Consider the following 22,741-nt stretch of genomic DNA (forward strand, 5'->3'; position numbering starts at 1 on the left):
TTGCTGTGTATTCCAGTGCCATCACCCTGACAGGGCTTTATCAACAAGGGAAGATCTTGCAAAGCATTTCAATTATATGTGACATTCTGGACTTTTCAATCCGCCCTGCTCCAGAGGAGCACGAGCTGCCTTGAAGATCAAGGAAAGAGCTATCACTTCCACACAGCAGGGGCCTGAATTACATCAGGGCTTTGGGGGTAGGACTGATGCCTTCAACTGACAGCAAATACAACCTGGGAGATAGGGCAGAGCACAAGCTCGCTGTGCTAACTGCAGCCTAAACAAAGTGGGGGCGAGGGAGTGGGCAGCTTTGTTTCTCTGCAAGCCGAGGCCTCATCCAGACATTTAGTTTCTCCTGGGAGAGTTGCTGCTCTCCCAGGAGAAGCCACAGATGTCCACATGTTCAAACTTCGTCTCCCAGAATAAAAATGGCTATTCCAGGAGAAGTTACCTGGGAACAACCTGGTTTAAATTACTCTCAGGAGAGTTTCTTCTGGGAGAACGGATGAAGCCTCTTCTTAGCTTTATTCTCAATTTGTCCAGGCCAAAGAGGAAAATGGCAGGGGAATCTGGGGGAAGCCCTGGCTGGATTAGAGCAACAAAACAGTCCCCAATTGTCACCCCTTGTGCTAGAGCTCATTGTTGCTGTAACAGCTGCCACTCATGAAAACTGCTTCAGAGCATGCCCCAGCCCCCAAATCAAACTGGGAAGCTTAACGATGCACCTTGTATTCACACTGGAAGCAAGCCCTCATCTAAATACTTCTCAATTTTAAGCCTCCAGCCGACTGCCCTTCCTCCACTCCAAGCAAATAAATTCAGTGCAGAGTTATACAAATGAAGGTGCTCAAACATTAAAAGGAGGTCACCGACAGGGGTAAACCTCTCACCTGTCAAGCTCCCATAATAGCTTAAATTCTCCCCTCGGTACCTGCCTCCCCCAGGGGGAATCTGAAGCAGATAATTTTGCATGGCATTAAAGCCCCATGTAGATGCTTGTATTCAGAATGAAAGTAGACTCGATTCAGCTCAATTCCCTTCCAAGCTTCCAAAAGGAGCTGAGCTAAAAGTCAAAATCAGGGCCACTTTCACTCTGAATACAAGCATCTACATGGGGCTTTAATGCCATTCAAGATGATCTGCTTCCAATTTCTATTGGCCATCGCTCAACTTGGAGCAGTTACTAGGACTTCTCCTGGCTGGTTCCCCCCTGTCCCCACCAGTACACACTGGCAGCCCACTCTGATGTCCCGGCACTCAATGCAGGCAGGAGAGGAGCTCCCTCCATTTTCCTCCACACCTACATTTCTCCTCCCACCTTTTTTATTCATCACCTTGTTCATCTCAACTGAGAGCCTTTGGGATCAGGGCAATCATGCCCCGCAGTGCTTGCACAGTGCTTGGCATAAGAGGCACTGATCTGGGTGGTAGCATAACCACTGCAGTGCCATATTTTTCCTCTCTTGCACGCTCCCTGGTTAATTGAACTGCATATAATTATAAACTCTACAGTAGAGGCAAGGGGGCTGATGCTTTGGCTCGCACTGACACCTGGTGGCCTTTGGACTCCACTGCAGTGCATGCCAGAGGGTATTTAGGGCTGTGACCCCTCTGAGCAGTCAGCATGCGGCACCCCCAGGACTCCCAGCACGGAAACCCCGAGCAGCAGGGCATCCCGGGACGCAAGGAGCCGGTCAAGAGGCAGGAGAAGACGCCAAGGAAATGGGAACAAAAAGCAGGGGGAAAGGGAAGGGTGGAAAAACCCCCAGACAGTTGGGTATGCAAGAATGAGAACAGATGAGGCAGCCTGCGAGGGAACCATGCCATGGAGAGGGCTGGACAAGGACCAGTACTGCAGGGGCCAGGTGATGCAGGGCAGTTGGCTTGGTAGGAAAGCACAGCAGTCCCGTCTTCCTAGGCCCAGGGTCCAACAATGGACACAAACTGCTAGAAGATTGCTTCAGATTGGACATAAGGAAAAATTTCTTGATGGTTCAAGTGTCCAGGGTCTGGAACAGACTCCCTGCAGAGGTGGTACAATCACCTACCCCGGAGCTCTTCAAAAAAATGACAGGATGCACAACATGCTGGGGTCAGCCCAAGTGCAGGGCGGCTGGACCTGAAGCTCTCCCGAGGTCCCTTTCCAGCCCTAAACTTCTATGAATCCCACTGCAAGCGAATACAGTATTCCTGACCCCTCTGTCCTATGCCAGCCCCAAATCCCAGGCTGTACAGACCCAAACAGCAGCTACTGCCACTCTGGGGAGCAGGGGAGGCATTTATATGGGGGTAGAAGCAAGAGCTGGGAATCACTGGGCCCAGTTCAGTGCATGGGGATGCAGCACTGTATGAAACGGGTCTATCCCAGTGCCGAGGGCACCAGCAGTCTGTAGAGCCAAGGCTGCCAGTGCCCACAACTTGACCAGGATGCACCCTGCTGCAAAGTCAGGCCAGGGCTGCCCTGGGAAGGCTGCCACCTTCCCCCCCCCAAGCCAAGAAACCCCCGTTCGGCCTGGCTCAGACAACTCCGAGGTGTTCCTGCCTAGCTGATCACAGCGGGCACCGATGCACTCCCACAGCTTCATAGAGGAGTTCGGCATTAGCCTGAACTTCGCCCTTCTACATGTGAAGCCAGGCATTAAGCCAGGGCAGGCAAACAGCCTGCCCCAAAAGGCATTTTCCCCCTTTTCAGAGAGCGAGTTTCCAATACGCAGGCTCCAGCCCCACAAGTCAGGAAGGGCATGGGCTTCTGGGCCCCGAGACGCTGCAGGATCAGCTCCTAGGCTCTGCCCCACAACATCCCAGCTCTCGAGACACCAAAGAGCTCTCCTGAAAGCTAGGAGGGCCTGAAGCCAAAATCACCCCGAGAGCTCTCTGTTGTCATGTCCCCATGCATCGCCCTTCCACTATGAAGGGATCAAGTGGCAGCTTTTGTTCGTGCTCACCTTCTGCTTCGTACTCCTCGCTGTCCTGAGTCTTCCAGTGCTAAGGGGGAAGAAAAGAAAGAAGATTCCCTCAGTCATTATTATTCCAAGACAGCACATGTGTAAAAGGGAATTCACCAGCAACATCAAACGAGCTACAGGATTCCAACAATGCTGCCGTGCTTTCATCTCGGCAGTCTCCTGGGCCGAGCTGTCAATCCAAGCCTGCTTGCAGAGGTCCATTTATAGTGCCTCTTCCAAGGTATTTCAAAGAGGGCTTTTGCTATGGACATTTCAAAATAAAAATCCCTTACAAAAAAAAAGCAGCAACCAAGGTATCTGGGAAAATAAAAGAGGTTTGAAGATGAGCTGGACAGGGTTCAGTTAAGTCAGTCCACAGCAAGGGGGACTTTGTTTTTAAGGAGCAATTTTAAGCAAAGAAACCCATTTATGTTTGAAGGGTACACAGGGATGTTAAGGGGAGACTATATACCAAAAAGGGCACAAATGCTGTGCACAGTCCTGGACTTCTAGAAACAAGGGACTGGATTATTTGAAAACCCTCTCTCTTTTGCCTTCACAGTCTAGGGCAATCCAGTATGACTAGCCCTAGCAAACACCCCCCAACCCATGAAACACCCCCTCATCTCAGCAGCAGTGGGGACTGTCATCATTTTAACCAGGACTCGGGTCTCAAGTGCAAAACCCTCCTGCACCACATCTGCACGCAGCATCAGCAGCGCATCTTTGGCGTCGGCCTCAGAGGCGGTGGAGCAAGCAGCTATGCACTCATATGTAAGCCTTATCTCTACCAGCCCGGTGCACTGGGAAACGTGGGCCACAAATTAGCACTGCACCCACCCGAGTGCCACTTCCACCCCATTCCCAGTCTGCTGCTCTGCTTTCTGCCCCTGCCTTGTGCTCCATATGCCCCATTTGTTCTGCTTCCTACCCCCTGCCTGATCTGCTCCGCTTTCTGCCCCCTGCCCTGTGCTCCCCGGTCGATCCGCTGCTCTGCTTTCTGCTCCCAGCTGTCCCTGATCTGCCACATGCCACACACAGGCTATCCATGCCACCGGTCAGCCACCCTAGCGTGTCGCAGGCAGCAGCAGAGCTCCCCATGCCCCGTGACAGTCAATGCACCATGTTTTATTTAAACTATTTAACAAGTGCTACGCAGGGGTGTCTCAACACTGGCACCCCCAGTCAACCAAAGGGGCTTTCCCTTGCTCATCCAGGCACCATACACAAAGCCCAGGACCATCAGCTGCAATATCCAATGGCAACATTAGCAAGGGTTACTTTTCCCACAGTCAAAGTGATGCGCACAGAGGAGTACACCCATGTGACCAAATGCATTTAGATTCAAGGACACAAGGAAGCTCTAAATCATTATATAAAAAAAAGTTTAATACATCTCGTTCAGATTACAGCGAAAAGCTGTTAATCTACAAGGTTACCATGGACACTGGATGAGGTCACTGTCCTTTTTTTAGCACCGGCTCCTGCCTCCGTTTCATCCTCTGGGGATCACAAAAACTGCAGCTCCTACCACTCGTTCAGGGCTGAGGGGTGTATGGGGGTGTGCTACGGAGGGGAGGCAGTGGTGGCAATGTGCTGTGGGTGTGCATGTTTTGGGGCGGGGGGGCGGGGAAGAGAAGGGGAACAAGAATCAAGGGTTTTAGCAAGGACTCCCAATAAAGAACAAATACATGGAATAAAATTCAAAAATATCCTTAAAACATATGAAGGAAAGCTTCCACAGTCTCAAGCACACTAGACTGGGTGCATGTGTGTGTGTACGCGCACATGTATACTGCTTTCATAGTCTCAAGCACATTAGACTGGGTGCGTGTGTGCATGTGTGTGTAGCTTCCAGTCTCCAGCACACTAGATTGAGTGTGTGCATATGTGTGTGCATGTGTGTAGAACTTCCAAAGTCTCAAGCACACTAGACTGGGTGCACATGTGTGTGTATGCATGTATCTGTATGTATATGTGTAGAGCTTCCAGTCTCCAGCACACTTGACTGAGCACACATGTGCATATACATGTGTGTGCATGCGTAGCTTCCAGTCAAGCACACCAGACTGGGTGCGTGCACATTCAGCTTCCAGTCTCAAGCACACTAGACCAGGTGTGCATGCGTGCGTGCGTTAAAGAGAATGAGAAAAGTCCTTGGCCGATCTCTCCGCTGATGGTCATGCACACGCTCTCCCCCTTGGTGAACATCGGTGGTTCCACTTTGCCTAAACCCAACTTATCCCGAGCTCCCCACAGAAGTGTGTTACTGGCCCTCGGTTAGTAACTTCACCTTCAACTTCTATTCATTTTAATTTTCATACAAGCTGAAAAGTCCATCGGCTACTCAATCGGCGGCTTGCAGCAAATATACCATTTGAAGCTCCTATATATGCCCAGCAGTCACCTCTGCCTCCAGGGGCCAAGCCTGAGCCAGCTCCGGGCTTCATGCCTCTCCCCTGGCATCCTCCCCTAACTTTTCTTGGACGGCAAAGGCAACTGGTTAGCAGATAACTAGATTTGGAGGTCTGGCCACGAGGAATCTCTTGCACGTCCAGTTCCAAAATGTTTCCATACAAGCGGTGTATCTTCCCCCCGCCTCCCGCTGCCCTTTGAAAGAGTTGAAACTAAGCCGGTTAGCTTCAGAAAGTGTTGCAAGACCTCATTCAAAGAGCACAAGGTAATTTCGTAAATCCAGAGAGCTGAATAGAGATCTGAACACCTGTCACCCCTGTTGTGTGCTGATAATCAATTGTTACAGGCACCGCGAGCCCGACTCCTACGATAATTCGCTTCATCTGCGGGCGCTCTCCGCTGCCTCCCGGGCCCTATTGTGTCGGGCTGCTGCGGCGGCTGCATCAGCTGGCGGGACCCTTTCCGCACGCTTCTTGATTACCATGCTGAATGCTCGACAAGAGCCGCTTTGTGAGCAAGGGGCGCGAGGGGTCAGAGGTCAAGCAACGCCAAAATGGCTGCCCCAGAAGGCAGCCAGCGTATTTCAAGGAGACAAAGGGAGACGTCCATCGGTGCTGTGGACCGTGCATCTCAATGTCACGCACGGCATTGTTTGGAGGCTCGGGATTGTCCTACAGCTGGATGTGGGTCACACACATTACCGAGCCCGTGCGCAGAAGGCAGAGATTTTAGGAATGCATTATTTTGATCGACACATGCTTTGCCGGGCTGAAGAGCAGATGGCCCGGGTTTTCAATGATCGCTGCCTTCCAGCTCCGAACCCGCGCGAGCATCTGCAGCCCGTGCCGCTGGCTCGCCGTGGCCTCTCTCCATAATAACTTAGCAACCCCTCTCCCACCCTGCCATCTGCTTCAGCGAGACGGACCTTTGTTCTCCGGCAGAATATACTGCTAATTAAAACGATGATCAGGGGCGCACGCTGGGCCTATTCAAGCTTGCACATGCCGAGGTGAGCCCTAGCGCCACTGTTTACAACCAAACTTCTCCGTCTTTGCTGAAGGATCAGCTCTCGGAGGAAAGCAGCCGGAACAAAGATGCCCCGAACTGGAGCGCTCCTCTACTTGCAACACAACGTACGTTCGCTTTCCACCACGGAAAGCCACAGCCACGGCCCTGCAGGGCATCGCAATGCAAACACCGTTTAGAAACAAACACTAACGCAACGATTAGCAGCCCGCGCTTTAGTTCGTTAAACCTGCTTCCGACTGGTGCCTGGGAACGCTGAAGACTTGAAGTAAGAACATAACGGGCCCGTCTAGCTCGGTATCCTGTCTCCGGCGGGGGCAGAAATGGATGCTAGAGAGGGAGAGCACCCGACCGAATCTCTCTAGTGATCTATCCCTTCTTCGGTACTTTGCTGGCGCCCACCATGTATCGGGTTAGAGGTGCCAGAGGAAACACGGCTCCTCACTCTCTGAAAAGTTTTATCCCCTCCCTCATGGCCTTTGAGGACTCAAAATGTGCAACTGGCCCCCCTTGACCGGGAGCAGAGTGGCTCAGGAATGGAAGATTTTCCGGCTCAACCAGTCTCTTGATACGAGGGAGAGAAAGACATCCCAAACGAAAGGATGCATTGAAGCTGCATCCCAGTTCTGCACTTCTTTCTCCAGAAAGCACCCACCTTCTGCAACCCCACACCTCAGCCTGCTGCAAGAAACAAGGCAAAAAGTCCCGATTTTAGCCGCCTCTGTATTGGCGATGCGTCAACAAGACCCCGACCCTGGGTCGTGCCCATGCTGCCCGCTCACTACAGTATCTGAATGCCCTCTGGGAGAAAGGCGGCTTCAAACCACCCTGTCTTCCCTGGCGGCAGGGACAAGCTTCCAGCTTCTGGCAAAGAAAAGGCGTCTCCCCTCCTGCCTCTCAGGGCTGTGGGGATGTCTCTATCTAGCAGCTTGTGGGGCTGGTGCATGCCCCCCCCCCCGTCATTGAGAGCTTTGCTTTAAAACAGTGGAGCCAAAGGGCCATGGATGCTGCCATCGGAGAGGGTGAGGCAACCTGCCATCGGAGCCGGGCTTTGGAGGGCAGCGCAGGGGCGCTGGAGCAGCTTCGGTGCAGGGGAGAAGCAGGGTATTGGAAACCCGGGCATTGAGTTAAGTCCTGGCTATTGCAGCAGCCAAGCCCAGAAGTTGCAAAGGAGGAACCACCCGTGGGCAGGTGAGTGTTACCCCGCGCTGGGCACAGACCCTGGCAGCTACAGAGAGAAAAGTCGGTTTTATCACCAGCTTAGTCTGCCAGCCCAACCGTGGGACACAGTCGGAGCGCCCCTAAGCGCAGGGTCCGGCCAGCAGCCGATCAATCCCAGGCACAGAAATAAGTTGGGTCAGAAGACTTCGGCACGACCGGCCAGTCTAACAGCCCCCGGCTGCAAGAGCTGTGCTAGATGTTACCGCCTGCCACGCGCCTTCAGAGCAGCAAGGCGCTCGTGGGGCAGCAGGTTAAAAGCCGAGATGGCAATTGGTTTTTAAAGCCTTCGTCTACGTACCTGCAGTTTTGATTAGCACTTACCTTCCCCAGAGCAGCGAAAACCACTCGTGCTTCTCGTGTCCCCGTGAACTTGCACGCTAAGTAGAGGGAGGACGGCGGCGTCTCATAGAAGGATTAACCCTCTCCACGCCACCAAGCAGGGAAAGAGGAGATGAAAGAGGCAAGCGACTTTCCTCCAGCGTGGAAGAGGAAGTCTTCTAATGGCACGGACTGAAAAAACACATACCAGGCGGGCTCCTGCCCCTTGTCCAGAGAGGTCTGCACAACGCGGCGCACTCAGCGAGAGCCCTGTGCCGTGAAGTCTGCTACACGTTTCCGTGCCCAAGAGGAATGGCGGACGAGGAGCATTATACCCTAAAGCTGGGCAGAGCTTGCACCAGCTCAGCAGGGGCACGGCTTTTCAACAGCGCTGTAGCCTGTTCAGATCTACCACAGAGCCCCAGGCGCCTGGCCGTAATTCAAAACCCAGAGCTGCGTGCAAGCCTGTGAGCTCACACCAGCCAACTCCGTTCCGGGTCTAAGACACCAGCTCAGCGCCTGGAAGAAGGGCGAGAGGCAACATTGGAGAAACTCATCCCAGCGGCAATAGTTTTGTTGGGGACTGGTTCTCGCTCATGAAGTGCTTGCAACAGCACAGGTCAGGAAGGCGAGGGGGGGGGGGTGCTGCAGACCAATTCATGTAATCGGCTATCCTCGTTAGTTGACTAACCTTTAGCACCTGTTTCACAACTAATGGAAAGGGATCCAATGAATCGGCACTCCCCGGGGAGGTGCATTGCCATTGACTGTAAGGTCAGGGCGGCACGTGTGGCAGAGAAGGACAAGTCTGCCCGTGCTGGTAAGTGCAAGCACCACCAAGGACGCGATCAGAGAAGCCAGCTCCTTCCCCAGGGACCCAGACTCGCCATGCGCCTCCTGATCTGCAAAGCTGTAGGGCAAAGTGGGACTGGAGAACAGGGGGATTCAGAGAAGCACGTCATCACAGGCAAGCACCTTGAGCTGGGGTCCCGGTTTTTCTATTGAAAGTATATTTAAAAGGTCAGCATTTCTTAGGGCAATATCTTGTATTGGACCAACTATGTAGTTGGGAGAAGGTTAGACGATCTTTCCAATGCAAGGCATTCTTCCTTGGGTCTCCAATCACCTGATGAAGAATGTCTTACACTAGAAAGCTTGCCTAAACTTTATCCCAACTATGCAGCTGGTTCAATGCAGGATATCGCCCAAAGAAACCCTTTTTGGCATAATTTCACCTTTCACATCATTTCTGGAACACCACAGCTACACCAGTCTTACGTGACTTGAAAAGGTAACACACTTTTCCGCTGTGTGAGCAGCCAGTCTTAAAGGGAGCGTCTACATATGCGATTTAATATGCATTAGCCTATTTTAATGCATGATTAAAAAAAAGTACTCTTTAGTTAATGTGCATTAAAATAGGGTAATGTGCATTAAGCATCACTTAAAAACCCTGGGTGTTTATAGACATGCTCCAGGAGGTTGGGGGGCAGGGGGAAGCTTTAATAAACGAGCTGCACTAATTAAAAGTACCCATGCATCATGTGTATCAGCGTCCCCACACTGAAAAACGGTGGCAGGGTACTTTGAGCTAAAGCTCACCGAACGAGCTTTAGTTTCAAGCGCCCCACCTCATGGAGACATTGATACACGTGACACTGGCGTGCATTAACCGAGTCTGTTCTGACATGCTGGATTTACAGCACATCGGAGCAACCCCGCTGCATGTCTATAGGAGCCCCATGCTCTTTAGTTAATGCACATTAAAACAGGCTAATGTGCATTTTCCTAGTACCTCAATGGAGGGTACCTATACACATGCCAAACTGCTCCAACACATGCCAATTAGCACATGTCAGAGCAGACTGGATTAATCGAGAGTGGAGAGTGTTAATTATTTCCAGAGATGCCCATGTACATACGTGCAGGTATTGATGTGCCACATGCACCAGACAGAACAGCACGTTCCCTGGGCCTTCCTGTGGGCACCAGCACAGCTGCCCAGCAGCAGCACCCTTCCCCAAGTGAATTCCAGGGTGTGTCGGGCACATCGGGCATGCACTCTGCTCCCGGGGCATGCCGGGGCTTCCCTAGGTACAAGGAAGGCTCCCTCTGGGAGAAGCCGTCACTCTACATTGAGAAGGTGCCCTCCAGCAGGCCACAGCTCTGGACACATCTGCCCTTTTTGTACCAGCTCTGGGCACCGTGTCACATTACATGCATGAGACCTTGCTTGTGAACAAGGCACTGCTATGAGCCAGGGCCCTGGGGAGGCTGCTGTTCCCCTCCAGCCAGCGCTGTCCCACTGCCCACTTTGACCCACCACTAGGCACCATGTGGACTTGAGCCTCGGTCTTCCCTGCCCGCAGCGGGAAGGGGAGCTGGGAGGACACCGCACTGCGGGGAGTTACAGATACCAACAAAGCCTTGGTGCCCAACAGACCTTATTAATGGAAGATGGGAGAAGCCACTTCATTTTCCAAGATGCAGGGACCTTGCATTTCAGCTGCTGGCAGTCTGGAGTTTGCAACCCTATACTGTGGGGGTGGGTTGAAAGGAGCAGTTGCAGAGGGGGGTCAAGCCTGTTCCTCCTCTTACCCTGCATTCCTCCAGCTCCCGGATCTTTAACTTGTACAACTCGAAGCCAGGCCACCCTTCCCACTGCCCTGAGCAAGCTGAAGTCACTGCTGCAGCCTGCCGTACAGCTTGTGAGCAAGAAATCCTTAGCAAAAGTCCCTCTGGAAGAAGGATGATGGATAATAAGAAAGGGTAAGGAGCGGTCACAGCACCGCTGTGGGAATGTGATAAGACCATTACAGCACTGTGGGAAAAGTAACGCTTGTGGAGAAGTCTGGTTGCAACAGCTAGAAGCAGAGCCGTATAATTTGCTCGGTGAACAGGCACCGCCAGACCTCTCGGGATGCAGCGTGCTCAGATTGCTATGGGAGGATGTAGCTGGCACTGCCACCCATCTCGCCGGATTTGTTGTGCACGTGTGGCTGTCTCACCTGCTCATCCCCAAGCCAACATTTCACTCCGCAGGAGGAAGAGTCCAACAGGGCTTCAACAGACACCTGGCTGGGGTCATCTGACCCCAGCGCTCCTTCCTGCCCAGGGCAGGGGGTCGGACTCGATCTAATAGGTCCCTTCCGACCCCAATAACTATGAAACGGGCACTGAGAAGGGCCTTTTCCAAAAAGCAGGAGTTAACAAGAGCGCTACAGGCAGAGTTTTTGGTGTGCTGCTCTCTTCTCCAGCACCACGCACTGCTCGTAGAGGCTCAGCAGTCACCCCGTTTTGTACAGCCCCAAACGCGGACCCACGTGGGAGGAACAGCGCCGAAACCCCATGGCACTACAAAGGAAGGGAGCGCACTCCAATCTGCTGTCTCTGCAGCGTGTTCCCACGGGCCGACTCCGATACAGAGCTCAGCACTGAACGGAGCCGGATCCTTTACATCTAGGATGAGCGGGTGAGCCTGTACCGTGTTAAGCAACTGGGGGGAAAGAAAGGGAGACACTTTGGCTACTCTCTGCTCTCCTCCCTCCCGTACCCCATCAATGCCACTCTCTGGTCCCCAGCAGAGCCCCTTTTCCGACGGCAGCGCAGCTCTCCCCCGTCTTTACCTCGTGGCAGTCACTGGAAGCGATGTGCGCGGGCTGTGCTTCTTCGTTCAGCGGCTCGATCACAGTCACCTCGGCAAACTCTTCCACCGATTCCTGGAACTCGGGCAAGGACCGCCTGCCATAGCGCTTCCCGCCTTTAATGTATTTGGGCTGTGCTTCCGGGGGGGAACCTGGGGAATTAAAACAGCGCACGTTGGCAGCAGCAGTGCTGAAGAGCCTCTCTCCACCCTAGCTCCGGTGCATCGCCATCCAGACACGTGGATCAAGACACCACATGTTTTTAAAGCGTAGCTCACCTGACGACTCCCCTGCCCCAGTGCTGCACTGACTCGCACACTGGTAAGTGTGCCCATTCACACAAATACGTGCCCATGTCCCAAGTGGGCTGAGCAGCCCCACCATCAGACCATGCCTGATGCAGCGTGGGCACTGAAGATGGAGGTTTGTTGCAAGTCATTCATAGGTTGCAGCTCCCCGTCCAAACCCCACGTTGCGAGGCTGCAAACACCTCCTCCTGAACACGGCAGCCAAGAGACCTAAAGGGGCCGTGGACTTGGGTAACACGCGTTCCACTAAGTGAAGGTGTTTGTGTCAGTTGTTCGGGACAGCCCGGCTACCACCACCGTTTCCATTCTTCCACCTCAAATACTCCCGCAGGAGACACCAGCGGCTTTTGGGGAGACAGAGGTACCCACACCTACTCCCCAGTATTACCCTTAATACCAGAACTAGGCATGAGGCTCTTAAAACAGGCATTATGCAAACTGGACTCTGCATTTATTGTCCTTCACCAACTCCCAGATCAAGGTTGCTCCATTTCCAAGGTCGTTTCCCCCCCTGCTCTGCCGTGCCAACTCAGACTGGGACCTTTAAAGTCAATTAGTCCCTTCCCTTCTTGCTCAAAAGCAGTACTGAAGACTAGCACAAGCTTAATTACACATGCCTATTATAATTGGAGAACTCCACGGTCTCCAAATTTATACCTCCCAGACACCTGGGCAACCCCAGAACCTTGCATGGCTTAAAATCACTTTTAGCTTAAACATCTGAAAACCACCATGTGGAAGAGATCGAGCACATTAGGCCTGGCCCAGCTCAGAGGCACGGATGCTGCGGTCGAGGTAAGCAGCTGATCTAACCTATACGGATGCATGCCTATACCCCCGCTATAGCATCCGTATAGGGGATGCACACCACAGCTGTAACATCTTCAATCGCCCCCCTTGGTTACCAAATGAAAGGGGGCTTTGGGGTTCGTCCCCCACTCAAATTGCCAAGCTTGTACTTTCAGTGACCAAATTACCCACCGCGACTCCGAGTGATCGGAATGAAAAAAAAAACCAAAAACCCAGAACAAAACATGGAAACAATGCTATTTTTAGTGCAAATCATTAGGTATCTGGAGTTTGGGCAAATTAAACGGATGAGCAAATTAACCAGGGATTCAATTAAGAGAAAGGCTCTGATACCACGCTTTGTTTTGCTCTGTTTGTTAACCTCACTGTTTAAAAATCCCACGAGACTTTTTTTTTAATTTTTTTTTGCCATTTGTAACGCACTGAGGCAGCAGCGAAAGCAGCGGCTTTTAAAATTTTTATTTGAAGAGCGCTCTGGTACAAAATAAATGCACGACTGCAATAATAATAAGGACCAGGAAAGCCCTTCAATCATCAAGCGGAGAACAGAGGGTGCCAGGAAAGGAGTGGGGGGTTTCGAGCCCTTACAAGTGTCAGCTCGGGTATCATGCCTTTGGATACGGCGGCAGTCTTCAAGCTTGTTAGAGGGAAAATATTCTGTAACTTAGCTATGCAATGAATTATAAAATACACAGGACTGGGGTGCCTTTGATTTTTTTCCAGGCTTACACTCCATCCATACTGATATTGCAGCTCTGGGGAACAAAAAAAAAAAAAAAAATATATCGACGCCTGTGTTTGAACAAGGCCATTTTAACAAGATGCGCTGCAGCTGGAGCCCGCACATGAAAGTTGTGTGATGAAGTGTGCAGAGAGAAAATCAGAACGAGACCGCCTGATTAAGCAAGCACCCCGAGAACAAAAGCAAACCTTGTTGCTCCCGCTAAGCTGGGGTAGCGGCGAGCCGTCCTGGCCCTGCTGCTGGCTCTCAACCCTGAGCATTTGTGGCTATTCACCCGCACATTTTTCTCCTCTGGTTCGTGCCCACTCCCCCCCGTGGCCTCCCCCCATGTGGTCTCTCTCTCAAAGGAGGGACAATCCTCCGTGGTGGGCAATATTCAGAAAGGATTCAGGGGAGGCGAGAATTTGCTTGGCAACAATGAACTTATTCTCCATCTGCTCCCAGACCCCCTCGCCCGGTGCAAGGGTGCTTTGCAAGACTAGAATCCACTTAGTTTGTTTTTTTAACAGTCGCTATAGCAAGTAAGATAATAAAGATAACTTTTACACGGAGCTGCTGGAGCCTTTAAGCCTGCTATTTTGCCAACGTGCTTGATGGGCGAACCAGGAACTGGAGCTTGCTTTTGCATTCAGAGGCTGACAAAGTGTGTGTAGTGCTCTTCCATAATGCATGTTAGCCAATAAAGGGCTTCTGAAAGCGCAGGGAAGCATCCCTGAAAATGCAACAAGATCCTTATGCAGTTTGTGGGGGATGGGAAACCCAGCAAGCTTATTCTTGGCATGGCAGGGCCAGACTTCCTAGCACACACATCTGAGCAAAGCAGGATTTCTATTTCCGTCTGCAAGCCACGCAGATGCAAAATGGATTTTTTTTTTTGATGCTTCAAGAGCAGGGCTTCTTTCCATCCAGATGCACTGTGCAGCGGGAAGGAACAAGTGGCGGGCAGGTTGCCATTACAGGTACCCGGGCACCTTCGCAGCACTGGCTGGGGCAACGCGCGGCTTCGAACAAAGCCTCATTGTTGGGAGATGATGCGTTTCATAACCCCCGCCCCCCTGCCGATGGCACACTTCATTATCCCGGCGTCGTATTGTGTCTCAGCCAATCGCGGCCCCGGGAACAATGAAGCGGCGCTGACCCGTAACGGTGCACTTACAGAATCCCCCGCGCTCCCATTGTCTTAGGGCGCAGACCTGCATAGTCGCGGCTCCCTGGTAGCTAAACCGGACCATGTTCGAAGCCCTGAACTCGGACCAGGTACCGCTTGCGACATCCACAGTCCCACCGACATCCAAAGCCCCTCAGCTTCATCTCCTTCTCATCCTATACATCACGCAAATCGGAGCTACCCTCGGTGGCAGAGTGCCCATGAGATCTACCCCAAGCAGGGAGGAGAAGCAGCATCGGGAAGGGAAAGAGGGGCTACCAAAGAGCAAGGTTTTGCTGCATGGGAGGCGCAGGCTGTTGTGGCAACGTTTGCCCCACAACAGCCTGCGAGCGGAGAAATAGTTCTACCGGACACCCGACATCACAGGGTGCTTCATAATGAAGTAATCAACCATGAAGTCCCCAAATAGTAGTTATTTAGCCCACAATGTGGTTACCTTGCTATCCTGCCATTTAAATACCCTGCCACTAATACCTGGGATGCCAGCTGCATGCATCTGTTTCTCAGATGAGGGCATAAAAAGCAGTACAACCACCTAGGCAGCTGCCCCAACTTTCCTAGTTAAAAAAAAAATCTAGCTAGCTTGAAAGCAGGGGGAAGCTATGTTCCCTGGGAGGTATAGGGCAGCGGTCTCAGGGCGGGTATCATGGGCAAGACTCCCACGATACCACCGCCTGCCCGGTGGGAGAACCTGCATGTTAAACCCCGAGACTTCCCGTTCCAAAAGCTGTGGCACAGGAACCGGGAGAGAAGCAGAAGCTGTTCGCAGCACCCCAATATTCACATTGTTCAAACCGAGCACGAGAAAAAGGACTTGCACCGATGTTACCCAGGTGGTTGGAAGCTCCATCCTTGGAGGTTTTCAAAACCTGGCTAACCAAAGCTTTGGCTGGGATGATGTAGCTGGGGCTGGTCCTGCTTGGAGCAGGGGGTTGCACTAGATGTGACCTCCTGAGGTCCCATCCAGCCCTCACTTTCTATGTTTGCTGGCAAAATGCTGATGAAAGCAACAGTCCCATCCAGAACACAGGACAAGTTTCTTGAGACTGTAGGAGAGCAGGGCTGGAAGGGACCTCGTGAGATTATCTAGCCCAACCCCTACTCAGGGCAGCATCACTCCTGTCTAAGCCATCTCAGCCAAGCGTCTAACCCACTCTTTAAAACTCTCGAGGATGGAGAGTCCACCACCTCTCTGGGCAGCCTGTTCCAAGGCTGAGCCCCCCTCCTAGTGAGGAAGTCCTTGCTTATCTCCAACCTAAATTTCCCTTGCTACCGTTTAAGACCGCTGCTCCTTCCCCTGCCCCTTTGGGCAGTCGCCATGCTCTGCAGACCCACGCTGCAGGCGCTGGACATTGTACTGTGCACGGTACATAATAAACACAGCATGACTCAAGCAGATAGTAGCCAAGGAGTTGCTGGGAAACATCTCACCAACAGAAAGCTTCGAGACGGGACGAGTTCCCTGACCTTTCAGTCCCACCTGTGTGACAGGCTGGGAAGGAAGTACGTCGGCTTGCTATGCCAGTTCGGTGCCCGATGCACCTACAATATTCGTCTTGTGCTTTCTGCTTCTTGATGCAGACCCCTAAGCTTGTCTTGCACCTACTGGCCGCACCGTCAGAGCTGAGGCCCAGAAGGGATCATCTACAGTCTGACCTTTTGCAGGTCCCAAGTCCTCTAGTCTACGGGTTAGTCCAGTGGCTGATGGAGCCTACACTTTGGATGGAGACCTCCACTGTGGATGTAAAGACCCCAAGTTCCTGGTTCTCTCCATTTTGCTGGTTAAATGGTGGTTGCACTTTACTTTCCAACTCCCTGAACCAGAGAAAAGCACTTGACCATTCTCCCCCAGCCCGTCTCATGGGGTGAGGAGAAGAGGGAAGCACGAGTCGGATCCCTTTCTCATTAGCTGTGTCAACGAAACAGCCTCCGTTTTACTCACTCAAGCATCAAAAAACATCCAAACACAGAAAAGCGTTTTTAAGGGTGGGGGATGGATGTCATTGCCCCAAGAGCCAGACATTTAAAGAAATTAATTTCCTTCCCCTGCAATATTATCAAAGGCGCTAAAAACCTGCTGTGACTGCCAACTAACAAAGTCTGTCGCTGCACGCATCGTGTGAGACGGGTAGGACCAGGTCACAGATCAGGTATCTCTGCTCGGTCTGTATTTCACACACTGCTCCCAGCAGCCTAGGAACGAGACAGCAAGAGACTGCAAGGCAATGGCAAGGGCCTGGCAGGGACCGTCACCCTGCAGAGAAGAGGTGCCGACATTGTGAAGGAAGCACGAGAACTTCTTGCGAGCAGGTGCAAGACGGCTCCTTTGCATCAGCGGCCTCTAGCTTCACAGCTCTAATCTTGTAAGTTTATCTTCATGGGGAGGCCGCCACGTCCGTGTAGGACACCACTGTAAAAGGTTTGCCAACTTGCATCAACTTGCAGAATTTAGCGTCGTTAGGGGAGCCGGGGAACAGGAGGAAGCTTATGGGTCTTATGGATGGCTCCGTGAGCATTCAAGTAGTGGTATATCAATCCTGGTATGCTGTTCAGGGGCAATAAAGGCCCTGGCAGATGTTACGTTTATTAAGGAAGAAGAGCTGAACACAGGCAGGGCAGCAAAGCCCACTGCAAGGCAATGCAGGCGTGGGTCTCCAGGAGATGCTTGCCACGAAGGGAGCTCCCACCCTGCAGGTGCTGGGGACAACAGCGCTATGACTGATGAAGCCTCCTCCTGCCACCACTGCTGCCTCCTTGTCCCGACATCTGTCTGGCTCCTGGCACTAGCCCTGGCATGTCTCCCATGACACTTATCCCAGCCACCGTGCAGGCCATTTTAATACCCGCCATTCCTGGGACGGCTCCTCTCCCACTAGACCCTCCGCTGCAGCCAGGCTGGTTGAACACCAACTGCTTATCCAAAAATAAAAAGCTCCCCCCACAAAAAAAATCCCTGTCCTAAGTGCTGGGGCTTTACACCCTCCCAGAATATCTCTGGGAAACCCAGCACCCCCTCCTCCCTTGCAAACACATTTCTGCATCTGTTTGAAAGCCAGCGTGGGTCACAGTGATGGGAAGGCCATAAGGATCTGGCCAAGTGGTGACGCTGCTCCAGAGTCCAGCAGCTTGGCTCAGAAGTGCCCGGATGTGCTGACCGGCTCCTATAGCCGGAAACCTCTCGGGTCTCAGCAGGAACACAGAAGTGGTCTCGTGCCCCAAGCACGATCCCAGCCTCCCAGAGATGTTGCCAACATGCAATGCTTGGTCTGTTTGCAGAAGCAAAATGTCCTTTCCAGAGCATGGATTTGGAGGAGAACTTGAGGGCTTTAGCCCAGAATCAGTCTTCCTCTTTTGAGATACCCGGCACATACCTTGCATTCACACTAAACGGCATGCAGACAGAGCCCCTTGTAACCAAGACAGCGCAGAGTGCACACGGGGAAGATTCGGGGCTTTAAAACCTACATGCATGCAATTTCTCCCTCTCCCCTCAGTTTCTTAACTTCAGGCCCTCAACCCATGATTTCTGAGACCGCTCTTGGCACAAACATCAAAGACGATATTCCAACGCTCACCGAAAACCCAAGGCGGAGAGCAGCTTGCTCTCCAAACATAGGTTGCTCCAGAATTAAAAGCAGCAAACGCTTCCAAATTAACCGGCTTGTCAAAGCACGTTAAGGAGAAATGCCTTCCAGGCCCGTACGACAACGCTTCCTAGCGAAGCGCGTGCCTTTTGATTACCTGTTAAGTGACAAATGTGGCTCCAAGGAGGCCTCCTCTCGAGGTAGGACGGCAGCCTGTTGGCATTCCCATGCTTCGGTTGGGTAGCAATGGCTAGCAGGATAACTCTTTAGGAACTGTTTAAAGAGCCAGAGCTTTGCAGCCAGAGGGTTGCCCAATAAATGCAGAGCAGATGAATTCAGCACCCACATGGCTGCCTCCCTCCGCGTGCCAGCTCCCCGCTGACAAGCTGGAAGGGAATTCAACAACCAAATTCAGAGCCGACCAAGGCATCAGCCTTCGTCCCCTGTTGGCGCACGGAGGGGACCGGTTGACAAGCACCGAGCAATTATGCTAAACAGAAAGCTTGTTGTGGCCAGATGTGCCACCTCTGGCAGTGTCCCTTAAGCCATTTCTAGGGCTGGAAGGAGATGAAAACCCTCTGCTGCGTCCTGTTCAGCAAAGGGATGCTGGGGCCAACGTTCAAAGGGAAAAGTTGCACTGTTGGCTGCATGCAACCTTGCCGTGGAGCAAAGGGTTGTCTGCACTCCCCGAACAAAGCCAGGCATCTGCTGAAGACTGTATTCTCCTCCCTGCTTTTGGCAGGGTTTTTTTCCACCTCCCTCCTTTAAGCCTAACAGTATACAGAGAATAAATGACACTTCACTACAGCCCCTTTGAGAGGGAGACAGATCCAGCACTTCTACTGAAATCCAGCAACCCCCTCATTAAGCTACTGCTCCTTTCTTGGCCAGCACATTGCCCACCCCTTGAAAGCCTGGAAGGGAGGGATTACATGATTTACATACAGGTGAGCTACATCAATAGGAGCTGTGAAGTGCAGATGCTAAAGATGCTAAACACTTTTCAAGTGCTCCCCACGAACTCCAGCTGCTGTCAGCAGGAGCTGCAGGTGCCCTGAAAACTCGCGCTTCATTTTATTCCACCAGGACAGGTAGGGGAGTTACCAGATGCCATGTCTAAACCCCAGGAAAGCCTGGAAGATGGCCATATCCTGCTGAAACTGGCAGTTTTCTGGAGGAGCCGAAGAGCACAGAAACTACCTTTGATTCCCTAGCTTCTTTCTATTAAGTCCGAGACTAATTTTATTTCACGTCCAGTTGAAACAAAAGGAGAGGGGCCTGGGCTGGTGAACGGCAGACAGCAGAGGGGTGCCAGGTCCTAGCTCTCTGGACTGTTGGTCCTTATCGGCTTCACTGAAGAGGACTATCTTAGTCTGTTCACCCAAAAAAGAGTCTCAAAAGACTAATTTGGAGTTTGGCTTGGGAACAACAAGATGCTTTGAGCACTTGAGGCTCTCCTGTTTGTCCTTACAACGGGAACAGTGATGCTTCTTAAAAAGGTAGGAACGTAGAACAGAACAGATTCCCATTCCTCGCTGCTGTCGTGGCTGTACCCCGGGCTGCTGCCGTAGCACACGGGATTATTCTTCCACCTGGCTGCTACCTTTCTTTTGCTCTGTTGTGCAGTCTGTCTGCAGCCTGCACCCTCAGCTCTCCCCAGATGCAACATGCTGGGAACCCGCTGTGCCTTACAACGCCGTCCCGCTGCTTCCCCTTAGCAAGACGCGTTGTTCCCGCAGCTTTTAGGCCCTACTTGTTTCTCTAGTATGTCAAGCATTAAACATTTCCTTTAATGAAGTCTCAATGGAGACCACTCCGGTTCCATCTCAGTTGCTCGGCCAGCTCTCTTCCCCCTCCTTGGGTCTGTGTTGCTCTATAGGTCACCCCTGGGCTGAGCTGTCCAGTTGAGCACCCCAATAGTGACGGTCGCATAGACCCTTCAAGTCTGCTTTAGTCTCAGACTGTCTCCTTGAAAGGAGAACTGGGCTGGTCACCCCCACACCAGGGCTCGGCGCTGCACCCAAAGGTGCCTCACCTGATCAGTGCCCTGTTCCTGGGATTTTAGCTCCTGCCCTGTTACCCATTTCCCCACCAGCTACATGTCCCCTCCTCGGCTGCATGCTGCAGCACTGGCTTTGAGGCAGGAAGATGACCCATTGCCACCAGGCCTGTAGTGCTACTCGTTAGCCAATCAATCAGGGTGAAGGGAAAAGGAAAGGTGCCTATTTCACTTCAGACTCCAAGTCACCTCCTCCCCAAACCACGAAGCGAGATACCCCAGGGCCGTTTGCAGACCCATATCAGTGCCACAGCGAATGCATAACGCCGTCCACGTCCTTAATGGCTACGGCTTTGCAAGGACAGTGGAACAAGACACACGGTCACTGCAGTGCTCGAAAATGGACAAGTTCCCTGCAGACTCTCACAGTATGTCACAAGTCCCTGCACAGCGCAGGGGACTCCAGATACTTGCTTCCCTTGCAGGGAACACCCGGCTCTGAGCAAAACTCACCTCCACACCACATCACATCACATCAAGCCTGTCCGCTGTGGGCCATCTTGTGCATCTCCACAGTCATTCATAGAAGACCTTCATGCCTGGGTTAGGTCCACACTTTGCTGCTGCTAAGACCTGTTGGAGCTGGCAGCAGCTGCCACCACCCAACTACCAAAGCTCGCCTTGGTGGTTTGGGCACCTCCGCACAAAGGAAGCGGGTGGCTGAAGGCGTGGGGGTGCCCGCACACCCCTTTGGCCAGCTGCCGGCAGCATCAGAAACCTTGCCGTTAATAAAGAGGGCTCTGCCCCTGCAGAGGGACTTTGCGTGCAAGCTTGCTTGGAGCCGTGTGTAAATTAGGGCTACGAGGCAGCTAAGGACGCAGAAGCCACCCCTCCACAGGCTCGGCTCAGGGCAGAGACCTTGAGGGTCTATCACAAGCAGCTCCGCAGGACCCCTTTTTGCTGGACAGCCTTCATCTCACCCGCAGGGCGAGGATCCTTCCTGCCTGGTGTTTCTCCAGCAAGAATCGCTCCAGCGGCTAGCAGCATGCCTGTGCAGGAAAGACATTGGCTTCTCTGCAACACGGAAGCCGCCATATGGAGCTGCAATCTGGGTGCGCGTACTTGACCTTTTCCACTGCAATCAGGCAAGACAGAGCAGCAATCAGGCCAGCCCAGGGCCCGGGCCTCATCTGCATGATGGGATTTCTCCTGCAAGGTAGTACAAGGCAGGAGCACAGCCAGTGCCGGCTACAGATGTCTGCGCCAATGGTTTCTTGCTTGTTGAAAGCTCAGCTCTTCTCATGAGTCTGAATAGAGGGGTGCTCTGAAGGCCCACAGCAGTGCTTGCCAACGTTGTTAGACTCGAGGCCCCCCTCAGAAAACATCAGCGCTCTATTTTTACTTAGTCAAGAAACAAGTGAAAGCAATGGAGCCATGTAAAAACACAGCCACAACAGGACAGCATGTCCTGTCTGAAATCTCTGGGTTTATCCTATGAATCATGCATAGGTGTTGGCACACCCGACAGTGCTAATATTGGACGGCATCCCATGGCACCCTTAAAAGCATCTTGCAACACCCCAGGGTGCTGCAATGCCCCAGCTGAGAATCACAGACCTAGACACCGATGCCATCATTTGTCCAAACAAAGGTATGGGGCTCTTGTTGCCAGACTGAAGGTTAGGGTAAAGAAGTCAGGATCTATAGTCACCAGAGACTGGAAAGGCAGCAGCCCATGTCACCAGGCCTTTGCTCTTTGTGAAAGGATGCACTAGTGCTGGCTTATCCCTCCCACTTCTGCCCATGTTCAAGGCCAAATAGCACAAGAAAGCGGCTTGTGTTTTGGGAAGGGAGAAGCTTTGTTGGGTGAGACTTGCTGAAGTTTTCGGGACACAACAGACCAGCCTGTCACTCTTCCAGTGACTGCTCGTGGCCAAAACTAGGATGAGGGCCCCGCTCTGCTGGGTTGTGACCAGCACCCCTGCATCCATCTAAGTGCAAGAATGCAAGCAGGAAGGAGGAGGAGATGTTACTCCCATTCTGCAAGTGGGAAGTCGACCAGAGCCATTAAATGGCTTCAACACCCATGTCGCAAGGCCCAATCCTGTACCCTGGCCACACCTGAACACCCTCTCTCCCGAGCCCATCAAACGGATTGACTCCACTTCCATCTGTCCCACCGCAGGGAGGACACAGATGCGTACAGCATGCAATCTTCTTTCCTCGACTGGGTGTTACCACCCACCCACCCACCCACCCTCCCTCAAAAGCACTGCAGTCGCTTCCTCGGGGAGACTGGAATTCGGGCAGTCCATTTTAGTGCCGCAGCTGTCGATTTGCCAGCACGGACAGCAGAGAGTTGGCGTCTGTACTTGTTTCTGCAGGGGACTTACTGCTCTGGGGCCTGGTCTACATAAAAGCAGAAGCAAAACTCGGCGACCTGAACACTTGCTCGAATTCCACATGCCTGCCGAGGCGTCTCAGTCACACGAGAAGCGGGATATAAATGCCTAACAAAGCATTTGTAAAGCCAACCAACCTCCTCCCATGCACTGAAGCCT

General features: G+C 52.5%; 1 protein-coding gene across 7 annotated transcripts in view; it reads right to left on the reverse strand.

Moving 5' to 3' along the window:
- Window positions 1–22,741, reverse strand: part of NIN (ninein) — a 93,561-nt gene that overhangs the window by 53,238 nt on the left and 17,582 nt on the right. For all 7 annotated transcript variants that reach the window (XM_014595142.3, XM_059723389.1, XM_019494080.2 and 4 more), the window contains exons 4-5: window positions 11,552–11,721; window positions 2,946–2,985 (exon numbers count right to left, since the gene is read on the reverse strand). In XM_014595142.3, the coding sequence (XP_014450628.1) occupies window positions 2,946–2,985; window positions 11,552–11,721 (210 nt within the window). The remainder of the gene's footprint in view (window positions 1–2,945; window positions 2,986–11,551; window positions 11,722–22,741) is intronic.

The sequence above is a fragment of the Alligator mississippiensis genome, chromosome 2 (genome assembly GCF_030867095.1).
Source record: "Alligator mississippiensis isolate rAllMis1 chromosome 2, rAllMis1, whole genome shotgun sequence".
In the NCBI taxonomy this organism is placed as follows: domain Eukaryota; kingdom Metazoa; phylum Chordata; order Crocodylia; family Alligatoridae; genus Alligator; species Alligator mississippiensis.